Here is a 16,699-nt window from a genome sequence, read left to right on the forward strand (position 1 = left end):
TTAAAATATAGCATTTTATGTATCCTAAATACACATAAATAATGTTCCTCACATCTTTGCATAATTTGAAAAAAAAATGTTGATTGAAAATAACCTGTTCAAGAGATATATTTAGCGTGATCTATATATAGAATGCATTTGAAAAGTAGCAGAAATTAATAATAAATGCATGATGATGAAAAAGTTATATAAAACTGGGATATAAAAGTGTCAGCCAGAAGTAGTAGAAAAGCCCATAAAGGATTTATATATTCTGTATGAATGAGAATATTAATTATTCATTTACATTTTTATACAGAAGTACAAAGTGAAAGATTGTCAAAGCTCGAGCATTAATAAATAATAATAGTTTTTTTTTTTTTTTTTTTAACACGGCGTGCCAAGAGATGTCTAACATCTCGCGATATTTCGGCCGCTGTGACGTCTTTCCTGCATTCGCTGATCCAATGGCATTTAGCCTAAAGCCAACAGCCACAGCACACACTGGGCTGCCATCAGCACAGCGGGTAGATTACAGAGTAATCCTGAAAGAAACTTCAAATTTCGGTTTTTTTTCAATACAAGCCCATAGGGAGGATAACGTACACTTAAACATTTCCTTCTTTTTTCCCCACGGTGGTCTTGGCACAAAAAGCCCTCGGAGAAGGACAGGACTACAAAAGAACAAGTGACGTCGTTATAAAAGGAGACTTGGGTGAAATCCTTTAGACAACAAAGAAACGGCTTCTTAGAAATAAAGGAGGAATCCTCACTTATTCTCTTTAGTTATGAGTCATGTGGTCGTCGACGGTTCACACGGTCTAGATCAGCAGGTAGGCTATGAATATGTGTTTAAATATGTGTGAGCTTTGTAATCGCTTTGATCGGTTGGCTTTGACAAGCAGGCTATGTCTCAAAACCTAGTGAGCTGCCTTCCTAGACAGCACTCCAAACATTGCGTTGCCTTAGAAATGCTGTCAAAGAAGGCACCTAAGTAGATGTTGAGACAGTCGCAGTTCCTCGTGTTATAATTTTTTCTTTAATTAAAGATATATATTTTAAGATATGTTTAGACTGAGTCATTTCTCATGTCCACATTTAGAGTTTAAAGTGTTGTTTAAAACACAGCCGACGCCTTTTCCTGTTTATCTGTTTAGTTTAGGTTTCGGCAGCCGGCATACTAGAATCAACATAAGTATTAAACTTTTTAAACTGTCATCGTTACAGTTTATTTTAGGTTATGTAAAAGCGTTTAAATAGGTCCTCTTACAAGTAACTTAGTTTTTGTTAAACTAACTCATGGAGAGGAAATCTATCGGAAATTTCATTCTGCGGCCTGTTGTAACGTTACTATGCAACCGTTAAATTGTAAGTTATACGATCGAATAATTTTTACATGGAACAGGCTGATGATGGATTATGCACGTTTTATCTATTTATCAATTTCTTTATCATCCTCTATGACCAATTCGAAGAGTCTCATTCCTGGTATTATGATCATAGGCTTTAGGCTTGACTAGGGCCGTCACGGCTTGCCAAACATTTGTGGCAGGCGCTTTTGAAATTTGATTAACCAATCTAATCCCAGCGGCTACATTTGTGGTCGAAAATTAGTTTAAAGTGTCTAAAATAATTTAGTTGGTTTTCTATTATATCAGTGGACAACTATAAATGACCGCGCAGACTGTTCTGATTTAATGTGACATTTTTATATGGCTGATGTAAACAGTCACGTGACCAGGGCCGTTTAAATACGCTTACCCCTCTGAAAGATGATGTTTGTCAAAGCTCTTAAAGGTATAGTTCACCCAAAAAAGAAAATTCTTTCATCATTTATTCACCCTCATGTTGTCCCAAACCTGTATGAGTTTCTCTCTTCTGTTGAACAGAAAATAAGACATTGTGTGAAGAATGTTGGCAACCAGACAGTTGATGGACCCCACTGACTTCCATAGTAGGAGAAAAAATACTATATCAGTCAATAGGGTCAATCAACTGTACGTTTACCAACATTCTTAATAATATCATCTTTTGTGTTCATCAGAAGAAAGAAACTCACACAGGTTTGGGACAACATAAGGGTGAGAAAATGATGACAAGTTTCATTTTTGGGTGAACTATCCCTTTAAAAGCAATCATGTACAAAATATAATAGACAAAAAGAATTTGGTACATGTAAAAAAAAAGAGTTAAGATTGCTCAGTCTCAATTCATGCACAGTTGTAAGGCATGTCAGTGGTCACAGCTGTCATCATTTACTCTACAGATGTTGTTCTAAACTTATTTGACTTTATTGTGGACACAAAAGGAGATGCTAAGTGGATGCTGTTTTACTTTCATTGCATGGAAAAAGATGCACTGAAAGTGAAAGGTGATTGATGCCTAACATGTCCTTTTGTGTTCCATGGAGGGAAAAAGTCATACAGGTTGTCAACCTTGACAATTCCACATTCTCTCATTTTAATTGAATAATCTCTTATGCTCAGTACTGTTTACATGGGTTGACATGGCCCTCTGCTTTTTCTGTCTTTTAGCTTGCTGTCTTAGACTTGAACTCAGCTGATGGACAGGGTGTTGGCACTGGTCGTAAGTGTGTTTTATCCCATTCAGTGCTTTTACAACATTTAGATTGAATGCCTGTGAAAAGCACAAACAGCCTTCTCATAGTTGTTCTCCTCTACTTTTTGTATTTGTAAAATTTATTTCTCTAGTGTTCCTGAACTTTCATTGATAAATAAGTGAATGTCTTTTGTCTTTCAGGGCGTTACATTCCTCCTCATTTGAGAAACAAAGATGTGTCACAAAATGGTATGTTCTGCTGGTTTACTTTACATACAGTGGGTTGTTTTATTAAATGTTTGCAGATGCATGTCTGTTTGGCAAATATTTGTGAGTATAAATTTATAAAGAGTTTTTGCCTTTTGAGTTGGTTTTTATTAATATTTTGTGGGTGCTTTAGTTTTTCTTAAATGTCTGATTCAAAACTCCTGTCATGTGAAAATAATTTGACAAACAAAAACACTGGAGATGCACCAATTGCAATTTTCTTGGCCGATTCTGATAAAAAAATGAAAAAGAAATTGTAAGTGTGACCTACCAATACCAATTTTTGCCGATACAGATTTTTTTCAAAGAACAATAATTGACCGCATATATGAACAAAAAACTACTTTACTTCCATGCAAAATTTTATTTTCATAAAAAAACAAGTAAAAAGACAGTAATAGAATAAGAACAAATAAACAAATTTCAATCAACAGCACAGATAAATACAATAGAATAAAGAGTTTTTCAGGTGGGTATACAGTATATTCAGGTATGGAATAATTGAGAAATTAAAGTAATCAAGTGTAAAATAACACTGGATAGGCTTCATTGTAAAAATTATATGCAGATAAATGCTTACAATTAGTTACAAAAGTTATTCAGTCAAGAGCAGAGAGTGATTTTCTTTGTCCTGTGTCCAACAAAATGGACCGATTCGGAAAACCGTGAGACAAACCGGCCGGTTACCGGTCTGTGCTGATCATGTGGAAAATTAGCCGATTCCGGTCCCTGGTCGGTCGATTGGTGCTTCAGCTTGTTAGTTAGGGATGCTCAGATCGATCGGCCACAGTGTTTTCCAACGTCATTTGAAAGTTCAACCAATAGATCTGGATCTCTGGATGGGCGATATGTCGAGACCAATCATACATTGTTTTACAGCTGGGGCACACTTGTATTGGATTGATCGCTCAGATCGACAAGTCTTGATTTATCATACGCCATAGAATAGGAGCTTACAGTGTTGGAATATCATCATCATGTCAAGCATGAATGATAATAAAATAACTCCATAAATTGCATAACATTTTCTCGTGTTTTCTCAGCAGTGTTGTTACAGAAGAACCCCCAAACATGATCAATCTATTTTCTTCAAAATTTGGAAGGTTTTGTTTATGTAGAGTAACTAAAAGTAAGCCATTACTTCAAACTCATTATAAATTCCTTCAGGGTATAAGGGGTTTAAAGTGACAGCCAACAGAGAGCTTACATATTAAGCCCCGTTCACACTGCCAGCGATTTTGTCGCTGTATGTCGCTAGTCTCTGTACTGTGAAGTCGCTTGTGGGCGTTCATAGTGCTGTCGCTCTAATGTGACTGGTAGACTGCACGTCTGTCCATATCTATACAAAATACCATCACAAGTGATATATACAACTATATCATTTTAATTTGACTAGGATTTAGGCTCAAAAGAAACAGTATGCTGTTGGGAGAGTGTTTTTATATTACCACAGCAGTGTTCAGTGGATTAAATCATTTAGCCTACTGGATTAACGATCGATCAATCAACAGATTAACTCATACTGTCATAAATTACTAAAACGTCATTCGAATTTGACAAATAATCAATTTTCTTGTCACTAATAGTCAACATAATGCAGGGGAAACTGTAAAATGATCTGCAGCAGTGCTAAACTTGCATCATAATTACAACACTCGAACTAAATGTGTGAATTGAACTCACTGAGACTGTCGACAGTTTCTTTTCCATGCATCATTTTATTATATCCATGTATGTGGTTACAGTCAAATCATATAAAACAGTGAAATCGCCCTCGAACTCTTCTGTCTTGCCTGCACTCGAGACGGTGACGTGAGCTGAGCTCCTCTGAAAGTCTTCTTTCCTATTGGTTGTCGCTCGCGAAAATCGCTTCTCATTTGCATAAAGTTGAAATTTCTGAACTTTTGTCGCGCGTCTCGTGTCGCTTGACACGCCCACATTCTGTCGCCAACGGTCACTGTCGCTCGTGTCGCTGGAAGTCGCCAGCGCTCCATTGAAATGAATGGGATCATGTCGCTTTGTCGCTGCGTGTCGCTGGCAGTGTGAATGGGGCTTTACTTATATAAAGCTTAAATTATCTGTATCGGCCAATCATGATGACAAGAATCGGGAGTCGGTATCGGCTGCAAAAATCCTGATCGGAGCATCCCTATTGTTAGTATCACTGTAATATTTTTTGGGGCTTTTCTTTTACATAAATCATTTTAGAGATAATTTTCTCATTCCAATTGACACAAGCCACTCTCCATTTCATCACTTTAAAGAATTTGTAGATCCTCCTAGATCTTAAAATCAATGTTTTATAATCGGTTGTTGAGTTTCTTTCTACACTTTGACTTCATTTTTGTTTTTTCACAGCAGGAAATGCTTATTCCTCTGGTAGACAGAGCGGTTATTCAGTGGCACCAGTACAGAGCTGTAAGTCTTGGTCAGGTTCTGCTGAAGGTGCTTTGCTTCCAAGATGCATGAACATTTAATTTTATGACTTCAGAGCCAGTACTTTAAGGGCAGCTATTTAAAGCCAGTTGTCAGAGTGTTGAGTGAACCTCACACTTTTTGAAACTGAAGGAGATGTTTTTGAGTCTGCAAAGCTTTGATCGCTTTGTCTCACTGCTCCCTGTGATTATCCAGCAGCAGCAGTTGCTTGCATTCCCCTCCTTTCTTCTGTTCAAATTGACACTGAACAAATAGGAAAGAGGCTTGTATGTGATAGTGCACACACACTCCTTTGAATGCTTGTAATTATTTTGGCATCTTCTGACGATGTGAAACTGTTCCTGAAGTTTCTCCTAAACAGTATCCTCAGAGTTGGCATCCTGAGGGACACCAAAGCTACAGGCATAACTATCCAACTGGATGGAATGACTTTAGGACCGGTAACTAAAACAACCTGATTTGCTCTTGCGTTCCTCCCTTTGTGAAGGAATTGTTGTCTTTTAAGTGCCCTGTGCCTCTGCTTAGGTTCCCAGAGATATCCGTCCCAGGAGCTCTTGTTTTATCACGCCTACACTAGTGGCTGGCCAGACAGATGTGGTATATCTCTGTGCATGTGACATGTGCATCGTCCCTCTGTTCTGCCCTCTGTGTCATCTGCACTTAACTAGACTCTGAGACTGAAATCTTTTCTTGAGATGTGTTCTGATGCTACATGTCAATAACATGCTTAATCGTGTGGCCATTCTATTTAAATACTAAAGCCCCGTTCACACCGCCAGCGACACGCAGAGACAAAGCGACACGATCCCATTCATGTCAATGGAGTGTTGGCGACACGAGCGACAGTGACCGTTGGCGACAGAATGTGGGGCGTGTCAAGCAACGCAAGACACGCGACAAAAGTAAAAAAAAAAGCAACTTTATGCAAATGAGAAGTGATTTTTCGCAATCGACAACCAATAGGAAAAGACTTTCAGTGGAGCTCACGTCACCGTCTCGAGTGCAGGCAAGACAGAAGAGTTCGAGGGCGATTTCACTGTTTTATATGATTTGACTGTAACCACATACATGGATATAATAAAAAAAATGCAAGGAAAAGAAACTGTCGACAGTCTTAGTGTGTTTAATTCGTTCATTTATAGTTCAAGTGTTGTAATTTTATGATGCAAGTTTTGCACTGCTGCAGTTCATTTTACAGTTTCTCTTGCATTATGTTGACTATTAGGGACAAGAATTTATTATTTGTCAAATTCGAATGACGTTTTTGTAATTTATGACAGTATGAGTGAGTTTAATTTGTTGATTGATTCGTTAATCTAGTAAATGATTTAATCCACTGAACACTGCTGTGGTAATATAAAAACACTCTCCCAACAGCATACTGTTACTTTTAATTCTTTTGAGCCTAATTCCTAGTCAAATTAAAATGAAAAGTTATATCACTTGTAATGGTATTTTGTAGAGATATGGGCAGACATGCAGGTTTCATGCTTGCCAAGAAACACCATGTTGTACTCTGACCCCCCCCCCCCAGTTTAAGTTTATTGCAAGACTATGTAGGCAAAAAAAAAATTTGCTTAAGGAGTTTGTTTGTGGTTTACTTTGTGTCAGGCAGTAAATGCAATAGAAGGCAAAGGCTATTTGTGTTGAATCCTCATATGTTTGACGTTATTCCTTGGCTTCCTGATTAGCAAGTAGTTCAGCAGTGATTTGGTCTTTGAAAGCTTTGTAAAGTAAATTTTGAATGATGTTTGGTTGTGTAGTATAACCACATCTTAGAAATGCAAATGATTTGTTTTTGGACTGTTTTTGTAAACTGGAGTAACGAAGAGTGTGTATGCATGTGCGCAGTCCTGGCTAATTTCTGTGTGTGTTTCACTTGCATCCACCGACGGAAATGAGGATGCAGCCAGTGTTATCAGCTGGGCTGATTGCTGTGGTAAATTAGAGCATTTGACGGTGACATCATGGCTTGGCCTGCTTTTGCTGGTTTCTGGACAGAAAATGGTCACCCATTTATGTGGTGATTCATTCGTATAGACTCCAGCGCTTGTAATATTTTTCTTTTTGTGTTTACAAGCCTTTTTGATAAAGTACATTGCATTATAAAAGGTCACATGATGTGTTTTTTGGAGTGTGTGTGTGCTCTCTGTTCCTTAAACTGGATTTTTCTCAGATAGGAATAGCTGGGTGTGTCACTAGGTTGTCCTAACAGGTTTATTTTTTATTCATATGGTTTTGTAAACACCAGGAGTGCCAGTTCTGCCTAAATATGCATATTGTGCTCTGTGTTCTTGATCTGCTTTTTTTTTCCTTTTTGAGAAGTGCCATGATCCTGTTTGTCTGGTTCACTCAACTGACTTGAATTGTTCTATTTGCTGCCGTAAGAGCAAATTGCTTACTGGCTTTTTCACATCTGCCACTCACTCAACCATCACTGAGAACTAGTCTTGGCTTTGAGCTAAGCTATAAATTAGAGCCATTTCCAATCAAATTGCACTTCAAATAAATTTTTTTCAAAGATGTTTTCTGTCATTTTCGGTAGTTTTTATCACACTTATTTAAGCTTAAGTGTTCGTTTTAAAATGTTTTTTTATTTTTATACATTTGATCTTATTTCGTTATTTGATGCTATAAAAATGGGAATGTGACATCATGATTGACAGCTGTGATTGACAGCTTTGAACAAAGTAGTCACCAAGGCACCAAAATACTTTTTGGGGGATTTTAGGGAGGAGATTGGAGCTTCAACTTTAATTTTTACATGTCCATAACTGTTTATTTCACATAGTAAACTTTGTACTAACAGTTTCTGCGGGATTGAGGGCGGGACCTTGATATCGCGGCTTTACTTCCGGTTCACTACTGCGCAGACTCGAGTCTCGCGATCACTACTGCGCAGAAGCAGGTCCCAAATTTGCGCAAGATGTCAGCGCCATATTAGGACTTTAGCAGCTTCACTTTTCACCAATGGAAGAGAGTGAAGGGGAGTCGTCCATCTTTTTTTACAGTCTGTTCTCTACCTGCCTGTCACTTTTTTTGATAGATTCTCCAGGATGGGACGGCGGTCATAGCAATGGTTTCGTCAATGGGTACCATGATGGTCGTATAAATGGGACTGCAAACTTTGCCCGTGGACTTCCTCGCAATGACAGAGGAGGACGTGGTAGCTTCCGTGGAAGCAGGAACGGTGGTTCCTTCAACCAGCCAATGCATAATGCAGGTGAGAGTTTTACAAGTCTTATAAATGATAAAAGAGAGATTGAGGGTACGTTTACATGACAACAATGTATTAAATAACTGAAAAGTTGATTCCTTTTTCATGTACTATCCTCATTCATATGGATCTGTGAAAATGACTAAAACGCTGTGTGATGCATGCCAGAGTTGATGTCACTTTGTAAAGAAACACTATGTGCCTATAGATTGAGCATGTAATAGACACACACATAAGGCCACCTTTTTCAAAAAACTAACATTTTTGTAGTTTACACTGAGGCGATAAGTGTTGTTTTCAAAAACTTAAACTTTGAAACCAGTTTTCAAAGGTTTGTGTTTTCAGGCCACTAAAACGCTTCTGTCATGCAAATGAACGTCTTCTGTTTTAGTTGAAAACTGTGGCCCCTTGCGAGTTGTACACATTTGAATCATCTAACATGATGAAATTGTAGGTTATGGCACTTATGAGAACAAAGATGGAGGGTGGAACGCAGTGGTGAACAGAGATGCCTACACTAGCTTTGCTGGGCGTTCTGACAGAGGAAAGTCTGCGTTCTTCAATGACAGAGGAGCTGGCTCAAGAGGAAGGTGAGTAAAGATGCAGTACTGTAACAAGGTTGTTTTAGATGCCATTCTTGACACGAATTTCAATATCTCAGCTAAAACTAATACTAGCCTAACTAATATAAGTAAAAAGTTCTCAAATTCCCAACTGTTGGGACATAAAGACATAATGTTAATGCTTTACTTAAGACATAAAGGACTGTGTTTGAGTATCCTTGCCAAGATGGACATTTTGCCATGTTTTTGTGTGCATTTGAACATTTATGCTCAAAGCGCCAAAAAAAGAACTAAATGTAGCTCTGTGCACACGCTTCGGGTGTGGGTGTGCACTGACACCATTTGCTTGACGGCGTGCTAGTGCCAAATTGCACATGCAAATGCTAAACTTTGATGATGGCACAGCACTGCAATGTAACCTGAGTGTGACTGCGATAGAGGTGATGATCCAAAATAATCCACCGGTTTATTGTCTGTTTTATCGCCCATCGTTTCTACAAAGGTCACCATAAATTGCTGCACCCATGCTACAGATGTGAATGATGCCTCAAGTTGTGTGGTTTGAGTTATGAGATATGCACTTCTATTAATTGGCTGTTACTTTTTTAAGCAATTGGATGATAAAATAAGCTTTTTAATGCAAAGTGCTCAGAAGAAATCTTGTAATAAATGCACTAAATTTTAAATGATTTATGCTGTGCTGCAGTGTTTTTAATTACAAAAATTCTTGCCAGGTATGAGCGTGGAGGCTTTGGAGGAGGAACAGGAGGGAATAGTCGTTGGGTTGAAGAGTCCAGAGATGAAGAGGACTGGTCAAAGCCAATGCCCCCCAACGATCGTCTGGAAAAGTAAGTGGCCCACTGTTAAGCAGCGTCTTGTTTCCTGAGAGTCCATCTGTCACTGTGATTTAAGCTATTGTTTTCTCTTCTGTCTCCCCTTGAACAACAGTGAGCTGTTCTCTGCGAGCAACACAGGGATTAACTTTGAGAAGTATGATGACATTCCTGTGGAGGCCACTGGATCAAATTCTCCTGGGCACATTGAGAGTGTAAGCCTAATAATTATAGTGCCTTGTAGAATCAAGTGCCCAACTAAAACAACTAAAGAAACTGGCAGATTATGTGTTTTTGGATAATTTCTGTTTATCTTTTCAGTTTCATGATGTGGACATGGGCGAGATCATAATGGGAAATATCAACTTAAGCCGCTACACACGCCCTACTCCTGTTCAAAAGTATGCAATTCCCATCATCAAGGCCAAGAGGGACCTGATGGCCTGTGCACAAACAGGTGGGTCATTAGACAGTAGGCCACCGTGTCAGTCTGCTGTGGGAAAATAGTTTAAAATTGCATCCCAGTTGAACTGTAACTGCAAACTATATTTGCAATTATGTGATGAAAAAATAAAACTAAGCAAACAGGACATTACTTTTTTTTTTTTTTTGCAACGTTGGGCAATGCAAATAGCTTTAGCTGGACTTGCCAGAAACAGCAAAGACTGCTGATACTGCATTGTGTGTCATTTACATAATGTAAACATTGACCCATTGTTAGTGAACACTTTTCTGGTTGACTTGAGTATAATGAGAAATTGTGTGAGCCTAAGTTCATGCCGCTGTATACAGTTGTATTCATGGATCTGTCATTGAATAAATAATTAAATGTTTTTCAAAAGTTCAGAGTCCAAAAAGTGCCAAATGCAGTTACTCACCACGGCATTAAATATTTGTATTGCTTTGATTTGAGTCACTCATGTCAACTTGCGCATCTTCTAAAACTTTTACCTGCCAACATTTACCTTCTAGGATTGGTCCCTTTTACGTGAGGGTTAAGGCAAGCTCATACTACACGACTTTTGGCTTGATTTTGCCATTGCAGACAGATTTCTAAGGTCTGTGACAACCCCTGGATCGCGGCCAAATCGATGCTTGTTAAAGGGTTAGTTCCCCCAAAAATTCTGTCAGTAATTACTCCAGTTTACGCAGAACATAGACTCACAATTGGCCAGCATCACACATATGACCAGCATTGGCCAATGGTGAGCCTACTTTCTTACGTAGAACCCAGAAGCGCTGCACTGTTTACACTACGTCAACAGCGTAGGAGAAAGACAAGGAAGGGAAGAGATTGTTGAATAAAGTCGTTATTTTTTTTAACTATTTTTTTGTGCACAAAAAGTATTCTCGTCGCTTGATAAACTTAGTTGAGCCACTGTAGTCACTTGGACTCTTGTAACGATGTCTTTACTAACTTTCTGGTCCGGCAGATTAAATTACATAGCAGGCTATGAAGGAGTGAGAAAGCTCTGTTTTCATAAAAAATATCTTCATTTGTGTTACGAAGATGAACGAAAGTCTTACGGGGTTGGAACAACATGAGGGTGAGTAATTACTGACAGAATTTTCTTTTTTTGGGGGGTGAACTAACCCTTTAAGTATGAGCAGATCAACGACGTGTTCTGAGCCTTTCTCGGGCAGTCACAGACGCTGCAATATTTCAAACCTGTTTGATATTATCGCCACGTGATCTTGTAGTGTGTGCAATGCAACAAAAAGGTGGAACTAATCCAGCCAATCACAGTGCAGATGGTATAGATGAGAAAATCTCGTTATCACTTGCATGAATTTCTCGTGAATATATGTCAGAACTTTTTTCCCACTGTTGGACTGTCTATGACAAGACTACGACAGATGACAAGAAACCTTGTGTAGTGTGAGCACCACAGCAATTCAGGTAGTCTTACAGTTCTGTAGTGTGAGCTTGCCCTTAGATGAGCACTTCCTTTCTCAGCAGGCTGGGCTTGGTCAGAATAAACTGTAATGTTGACCAGGTTGTGCAAAGTGTGGCTTTAGCTGCCCTGTCAGGGTGAAACCACAGTGTGCAGCTGTTTTAAAGTGTGCTTTGTGTGTGTGTGTGCGCGCGTGCTCCTTTCACTCAGGCTCTGGGAAGACTGCAGCCTTTCTGCTTCCTGTTCTTAGTCAGATCTACGGTGATGGACCTGGAGAGGCACTGCAGGCCACCAAAGCCAGTGCCCAGGTTATTATACAGATCCATTTAACATCTCTTTACTGGCCTAAAGTTGTGTGAAGAGTCTTGTGAGGGGAAATAAGTTCTGCTTCTGTGACTAATACATTTTGTTTTGGTCCGTCTTAAGCAGGAGAATGGAAAGTACGTCCGTCGTAAGCAGTTTCCCATCTCTCTAATCCTGGCTCCAACCAGAGAACTTGCTCTTCAGATTTATGATGAGGCCAGAAAGGTATATCTTGCCAGAGAACCAATTAAGATAAGATAACAAAACAGGTTACAGGTTCACAAATGTTGGTTCAATTTAAAGCTTGTCTCTCAACAATTTTTGTTCTCATCTTCTGCAGTTCGCTTACCGCTCCCGAGTGCGTCCGTGTGTAGTATACGGAGGCGCAGATATAGGCCAGCAGATCCGTGATTTGGAAAGAGGCTGTCACCTGCTAGTGGCGACACCTGGTCGTCTGGTAGACATGATGGAGCGAGGCAAGATTGGCATGGACTACTGCAAGTAAGTGTAGCACAGAAAGGATCTAGTCTTATAGCGGAATGATTGTAGGTTGTTTTTAACCTCCCAATACATCTTGGTTCTGAGAAATAACTAGATATATGTTTTGTGTAGATATCTGGTGTTGGATGAGGCAGACAGAATGCTCGATATGGGTTTCGAACCCCAGATCAGACGTATCGTGGAGCAGGACACCATGCCTCCAAAAGGTGCTCGTCAGACCATGATGTTCAGTGCCACCTTCCCGAAAGAGATCCAGGTATGCAATATGCATGCATTTAATTTGACACTTGCCAGCAAGACTCAGTAGGAACCTCGATATTAATAAGGAACTCTTTGTATCTGTACCTTTTTATGTATAGATTCTGGCCCGTGACTTTCTGGAGGAGTACATTTTCCTGGCTGTGGGCCGTGTGGGCTCCACCTCTGAGAACATCACCCAGAAGGTGGTTTGGGTGGAAGAGAATGACAAGCGCTCCTTCCTCCTTGACCTGCTCAATGCCACAGGTGAGATGCCTTTCCTTGTTCGCGGTTTTACAATGTCATCGGGTCTTTGTTGTAAGAATAACAGACTTGGGTATACGTTGGTGTACATATTTTATTTTATTGTAGCAGAACATTTTTAGAAATATTATTGTTAGTTGAGTGGAATAGGGAGAGTTGGGTAAGAATTTTCTTTTTCCCCACGTCTCTTTTATAAGTGACTTAAGTGCCGCAGAATTTTCTGTTGTGCTAGTAAACCTTTAGATTCAGTGACTGGCTCTTGGTCAAGCACCCATGTAGATCCATAGCAACACAGTACTGAGACACCAGTGCTTTTAGATAAGTCTGGTTGGTCATTGTTACCATGTCAACATTATCTAAGCAAGGACTGGAGCAGAAGGCTTGGTTAGTATGCAATACAATACATACAATACAATGTTTATTTATAAAGCACAATTTAAAAACAACTGAAGTTGACCAAAGTGCTGTACAAAAAAAAAAGCTCTAAGAATAAAACACAAGCAGTAACATCATAAAACAAGTCAAGATATATTAAACGCCAAAGAAAATAAATGAGTCTTAAGAGTAGACTTAAAAGTAGATAAAGTTGGGGCATTTCTGATATGAACTGGGAGACTATTCCATAGGTTAGGGCCGATGACAGAAAAGGCACGATCACCTCTATTTTTTTAGTCTTGTCCTGGGAACTTGCAATAGTCCTGAATTAGCGGATCTAAGTGACCTTGACTGAGCGTAGGGATGTAGCAGATCTGATAAATCTTAAGGGAGGGAAAGAAGTCTTACAGTGAGACATTTTTAATGCTCTACAATCTCTTCCTTACGTGCTAATGTTAGTCATGCCAAAACTTGACTACAGTAGAGATATAAACTGGCTGAAATTGCATTGAATTCAGAAAATTAGGGTCACAAATGCACACATACACTACTGCCTTCTGCAGATGCTTTTATTCAAAGCTTTTATTACCCTGCAGGCAAGGATTCTCTCACACTGGTGTTTGTAGAAACTAAGAAGGGTGCAGACGCTCTTGAGGACTTCCTGTACCACGAGGGTTATGCCTGCACCAGTATCCATGGTGATCGCTCTCAGCGTGATCGTGAGGAAGCGCTCCAGCAGTTCCGTTCTGGGCGTTGCCCAATCATGGTTGCCACTGCTGTGAGTAGAGTCTGTGAGTTCACCGGAAGCCCGTAGTTTTCCTTGCGCTTGTTTGAGTGATTGTATTCTTGTCTTGATAGGTGGCTGCCCGTGGCCTGGACATCTCCAATGTAAAACACGTCATCAATTTTGACTTGCCCAGTGACATTGAGGAATACGTCCACCGCATTGGTCGTACAGGCCGTGTGGGAAACCTTGGTGAGTTTTGCTGTTTATAGAAATAACTTGCATGCATCTTATTTTTGCCAGAACATCTGTTTGAATTATTGATGTATCTTCAGGGCTGGCCACATCATTCTACAATGATAAGAACAGCAACATCACTAAGGATCTGCTGGACATCCTGGTGGAGGCCAAACAGGAGGTGCCTTCCTGGCTTGAGAACCTAGCCTACGAGCACCAGCACAAGAGCACCAACCGTGGACGACCCAAGAGGTACGGAAACATCCAGCTTTCCAAATCTCCCAATTGGATTTGTATATTTTCCAGGCTTATGACATGTTGCTCTTCTTCTCCAGGTTCTCTGGGGGCTTTGGGGCCAGGGATTACCGCCAGATGCCTGGGGGCGGCAACACTTTCGGGAACCGTGGTGCTCGCAACGCTGGTGTCCATGGAGGGAACAGAGGTTTTGGAGGCAATAAGGGTTAGTTTAATTTTTAGTTTAAGCCTAAATTTAATCTTGTTTGTCAAGTCAACACTTAAAGGTGTATTTAGTTAACATTGATTCAAGCATTAGGAATGGCCTAACAATTAAATCTTTTACAGCATTTATGAATTTTGTAAACATTATTTACTTCTATATTGATTAAATTATTTTAAAAGTGAATTATTTTATCACTGTTCATTAACTCGTCTTTGCGTAATACATTAACCTTTTATTATTTATAAATAGATTCAAAATAAACTCTTAACAAACTAAAAATGGACTATTTCCTACAGTGTTTATTAATGTAAAAGTGTACATTTTGATGTGGGATATTTGTTATATAATTGAATTATTGAAAGCAGTCCTGGAATCGTTGTCTGTTTTAGGTGGCTTTGGGAGCTTCGGCGGTGACAGCTACGGGGGCAACTATGGAAACTATGGTGGAAGCTTTGCCCAGGTGGACTGGTGGGGCAACTAAAAATATGTTTGCCAAACTAGAGCCGAACGGATACCACATGTTATCATAGCCAGACTCTCTACCCCTTGTGTAGCTTTATGAACTCGGTACATTACACGCTGTGATTCTCTGCCCACATTCTAAAGGGAGTTGATCTGTGGCAAAACCGGTGCAGAATATTAAGGATGCCCACTTGTGTATTTGATCTATTACAGCACCTAGGTTTTTGACTTTTTTTCTTTTCTTTTTTTCTTTATCTTTTCAGAAAAAAAAGAGGATCATTTGTATGTGAATGTACTGTGCCTTTTTGAATATAGACAGGAATTTAGTTTTGTTAATTTCGAGTGAACTTGGCCAAGAGCTTAATTTTTGTTTTGTTTTTTGCTGTAAAGACGTTTGAAAGCTTGTACTTAATCAAACCTTGGCAATTACTGGGATAATGTGACTCGATGAGTCGCTGTTTCCATTTGAACTTCAAATTATCACTGATATCATGAAGCCAACAATACAAGCCACAAAGTAAAGCACCATCACAGGCACTTTGCAGACGTTTGAACCGCTCTGTGAAGCGACTGTCACAAGGGACAAATCGGTCTGACTTACTTTTGTTTTGCTCACTCTATCCTGGAGAGACACCTATTTAGGGATATGGTTGTCTTGAAAAGGCCATTCCAGTTGTGATATTCATGACGAAATATTGGAAACACTCAGTGTTTGAAAACTCAAAATGCAGGAACTTCTTAATCCACTTGTTTTAATTGACTTGACAGTGTTATGGCAGCTAGTAAGAACCATATGCTAGCCACTCTAAGTGGGCAGCATTTTTTGTTAAGTACTACTTTTTTTTCCTTTTTTTTTCTCTCGAAACATTTTAGAGAAGCAGATGTGATTTTATTGAAAAACTCTAAGGTTTTTTGGTAAAATGTTTCTTTACAAATGTCAGCAAAACAAAAAATGCCTGCCATCCTGAAAGAGAAGTTCAAATGGCTACAAACTGACCACAGAACCAAAGCGGCCGTGCCTTTGGAACATGACCGCTTTGGTCATCTACGCATGCTAGTGTTTTGTTTTTTGGTCAAGGAGAGAAGACTAATGAATTGTTGCAGGCTTTCTTTTAATACAAACGTCCTCTTTTCAAGCTGTGCAGCAGGCATGGCTCCCTTTTTCGTAGGTAGAGGAAGCGTGAGGGTTCATTTTGAGGCATTGACGGATCCTAACCGGGAGTTTTTGCGTTGGGCCTGACGCAAGTGCAGATAGGCAGGCCATCATTTTAGCTTGTGTCTGGTCCCACGGTTCTTTGTGGGAACTGGACACCAGGTATGTGAATGCTGTCAGCTCCTGAAATTCATCTGGTTAGTTGTGAACTAAACCACTGGCTGAGGAGCCAGT

General features: G+C 39.5%; 1 protein-coding gene across 6 annotated transcripts in view; it reads left to right on the top strand.

The window, feature by feature from the left end:
• The first annotated feature begins 447 nt into the window (after positions 1–447).
• ddx3xa (DEAD-box helicase 3 X-linked a) overlaps positions 448–16,699 on the top strand; it is a 17,051-nt gene continuing 799 nt past the window's right edge. Inside the window, exons 1-21 of one of the 6 annotated variants that reach the window (XM_082175358.1) lie at positions 449–812; positions 2,514–2,565; positions 2,740–2,787; positions 5,164–5,223; positions 5,589–5,681; positions 5,767–5,838; positions 8,288–8,464; positions 8,913–9,048; positions 9,756–9,869; positions 9,970–10,069; positions 10,176–10,311; positions 11,960–12,057; positions 12,179–12,277; positions 12,393–12,553; positions 12,665–12,809; positions 12,913–13,057; positions 14,026–14,207; positions 14,288–14,405; positions 14,489–14,642; positions 14,726–14,850; positions 15,240–16,699. The exon at positions 15,240–16,699 is cut by the window's right edge and continues 799 nt beyond it. In XM_082175358.1, coding sequence (XP_082031484.1) covers positions 768–812; positions 2,514–2,565; positions 2,740–2,787; positions 5,164–5,223; positions 5,589–5,681; positions 5,767–5,838; positions 8,288–8,464; positions 8,913–9,048; positions 9,756–9,869; positions 9,970–10,069; positions 10,176–10,311; positions 11,960–12,057; positions 12,179–12,277; positions 12,393–12,553; positions 12,665–12,809; positions 12,913–13,057; positions 14,026–14,207; positions 14,288–14,405; positions 14,489–14,642; positions 14,726–14,850; positions 15,240–15,331 — 2,352 coding nt within the window. In that variant the 5' untranslated portion in view covers positions 449–767 and the 3' untranslated portion in view covers positions 15,332–16,699. Of the gene's footprint in view, positions 813–2,513; positions 2,566–2,739; positions 2,788–5,163; positions 5,224–5,588; positions 5,682–5,766; positions 5,839–8,287; positions 8,465–8,912; positions 9,049–9,755; positions 9,870–9,969; positions 10,070–10,175; positions 10,312–11,959; positions 12,058–12,175; positions 12,278–12,392; positions 12,554–12,664; positions 12,810–12,912; positions 13,058–14,025; positions 14,208–14,287; positions 14,406–14,488; positions 14,643–14,725; positions 14,851–15,239 lie in introns of all 6 variants that reach the window. The other 5 variants (XM_082175354.1, XM_082175353.1, XM_082175355.1 and 2 more) reach the window with 5 other exon arrangements.

The sequence above is a fragment of the Leuciscus leuciscus genome, assembly GCF_965113295.1.
Source record: "Leuciscus leuciscus genome assembly, chromosome: 7".
Lineage (NCBI taxonomy): Eukaryota > Metazoa > Chordata > Actinopteri > Cypriniformes > Leuciscidae > Leuciscus > Leuciscus leuciscus.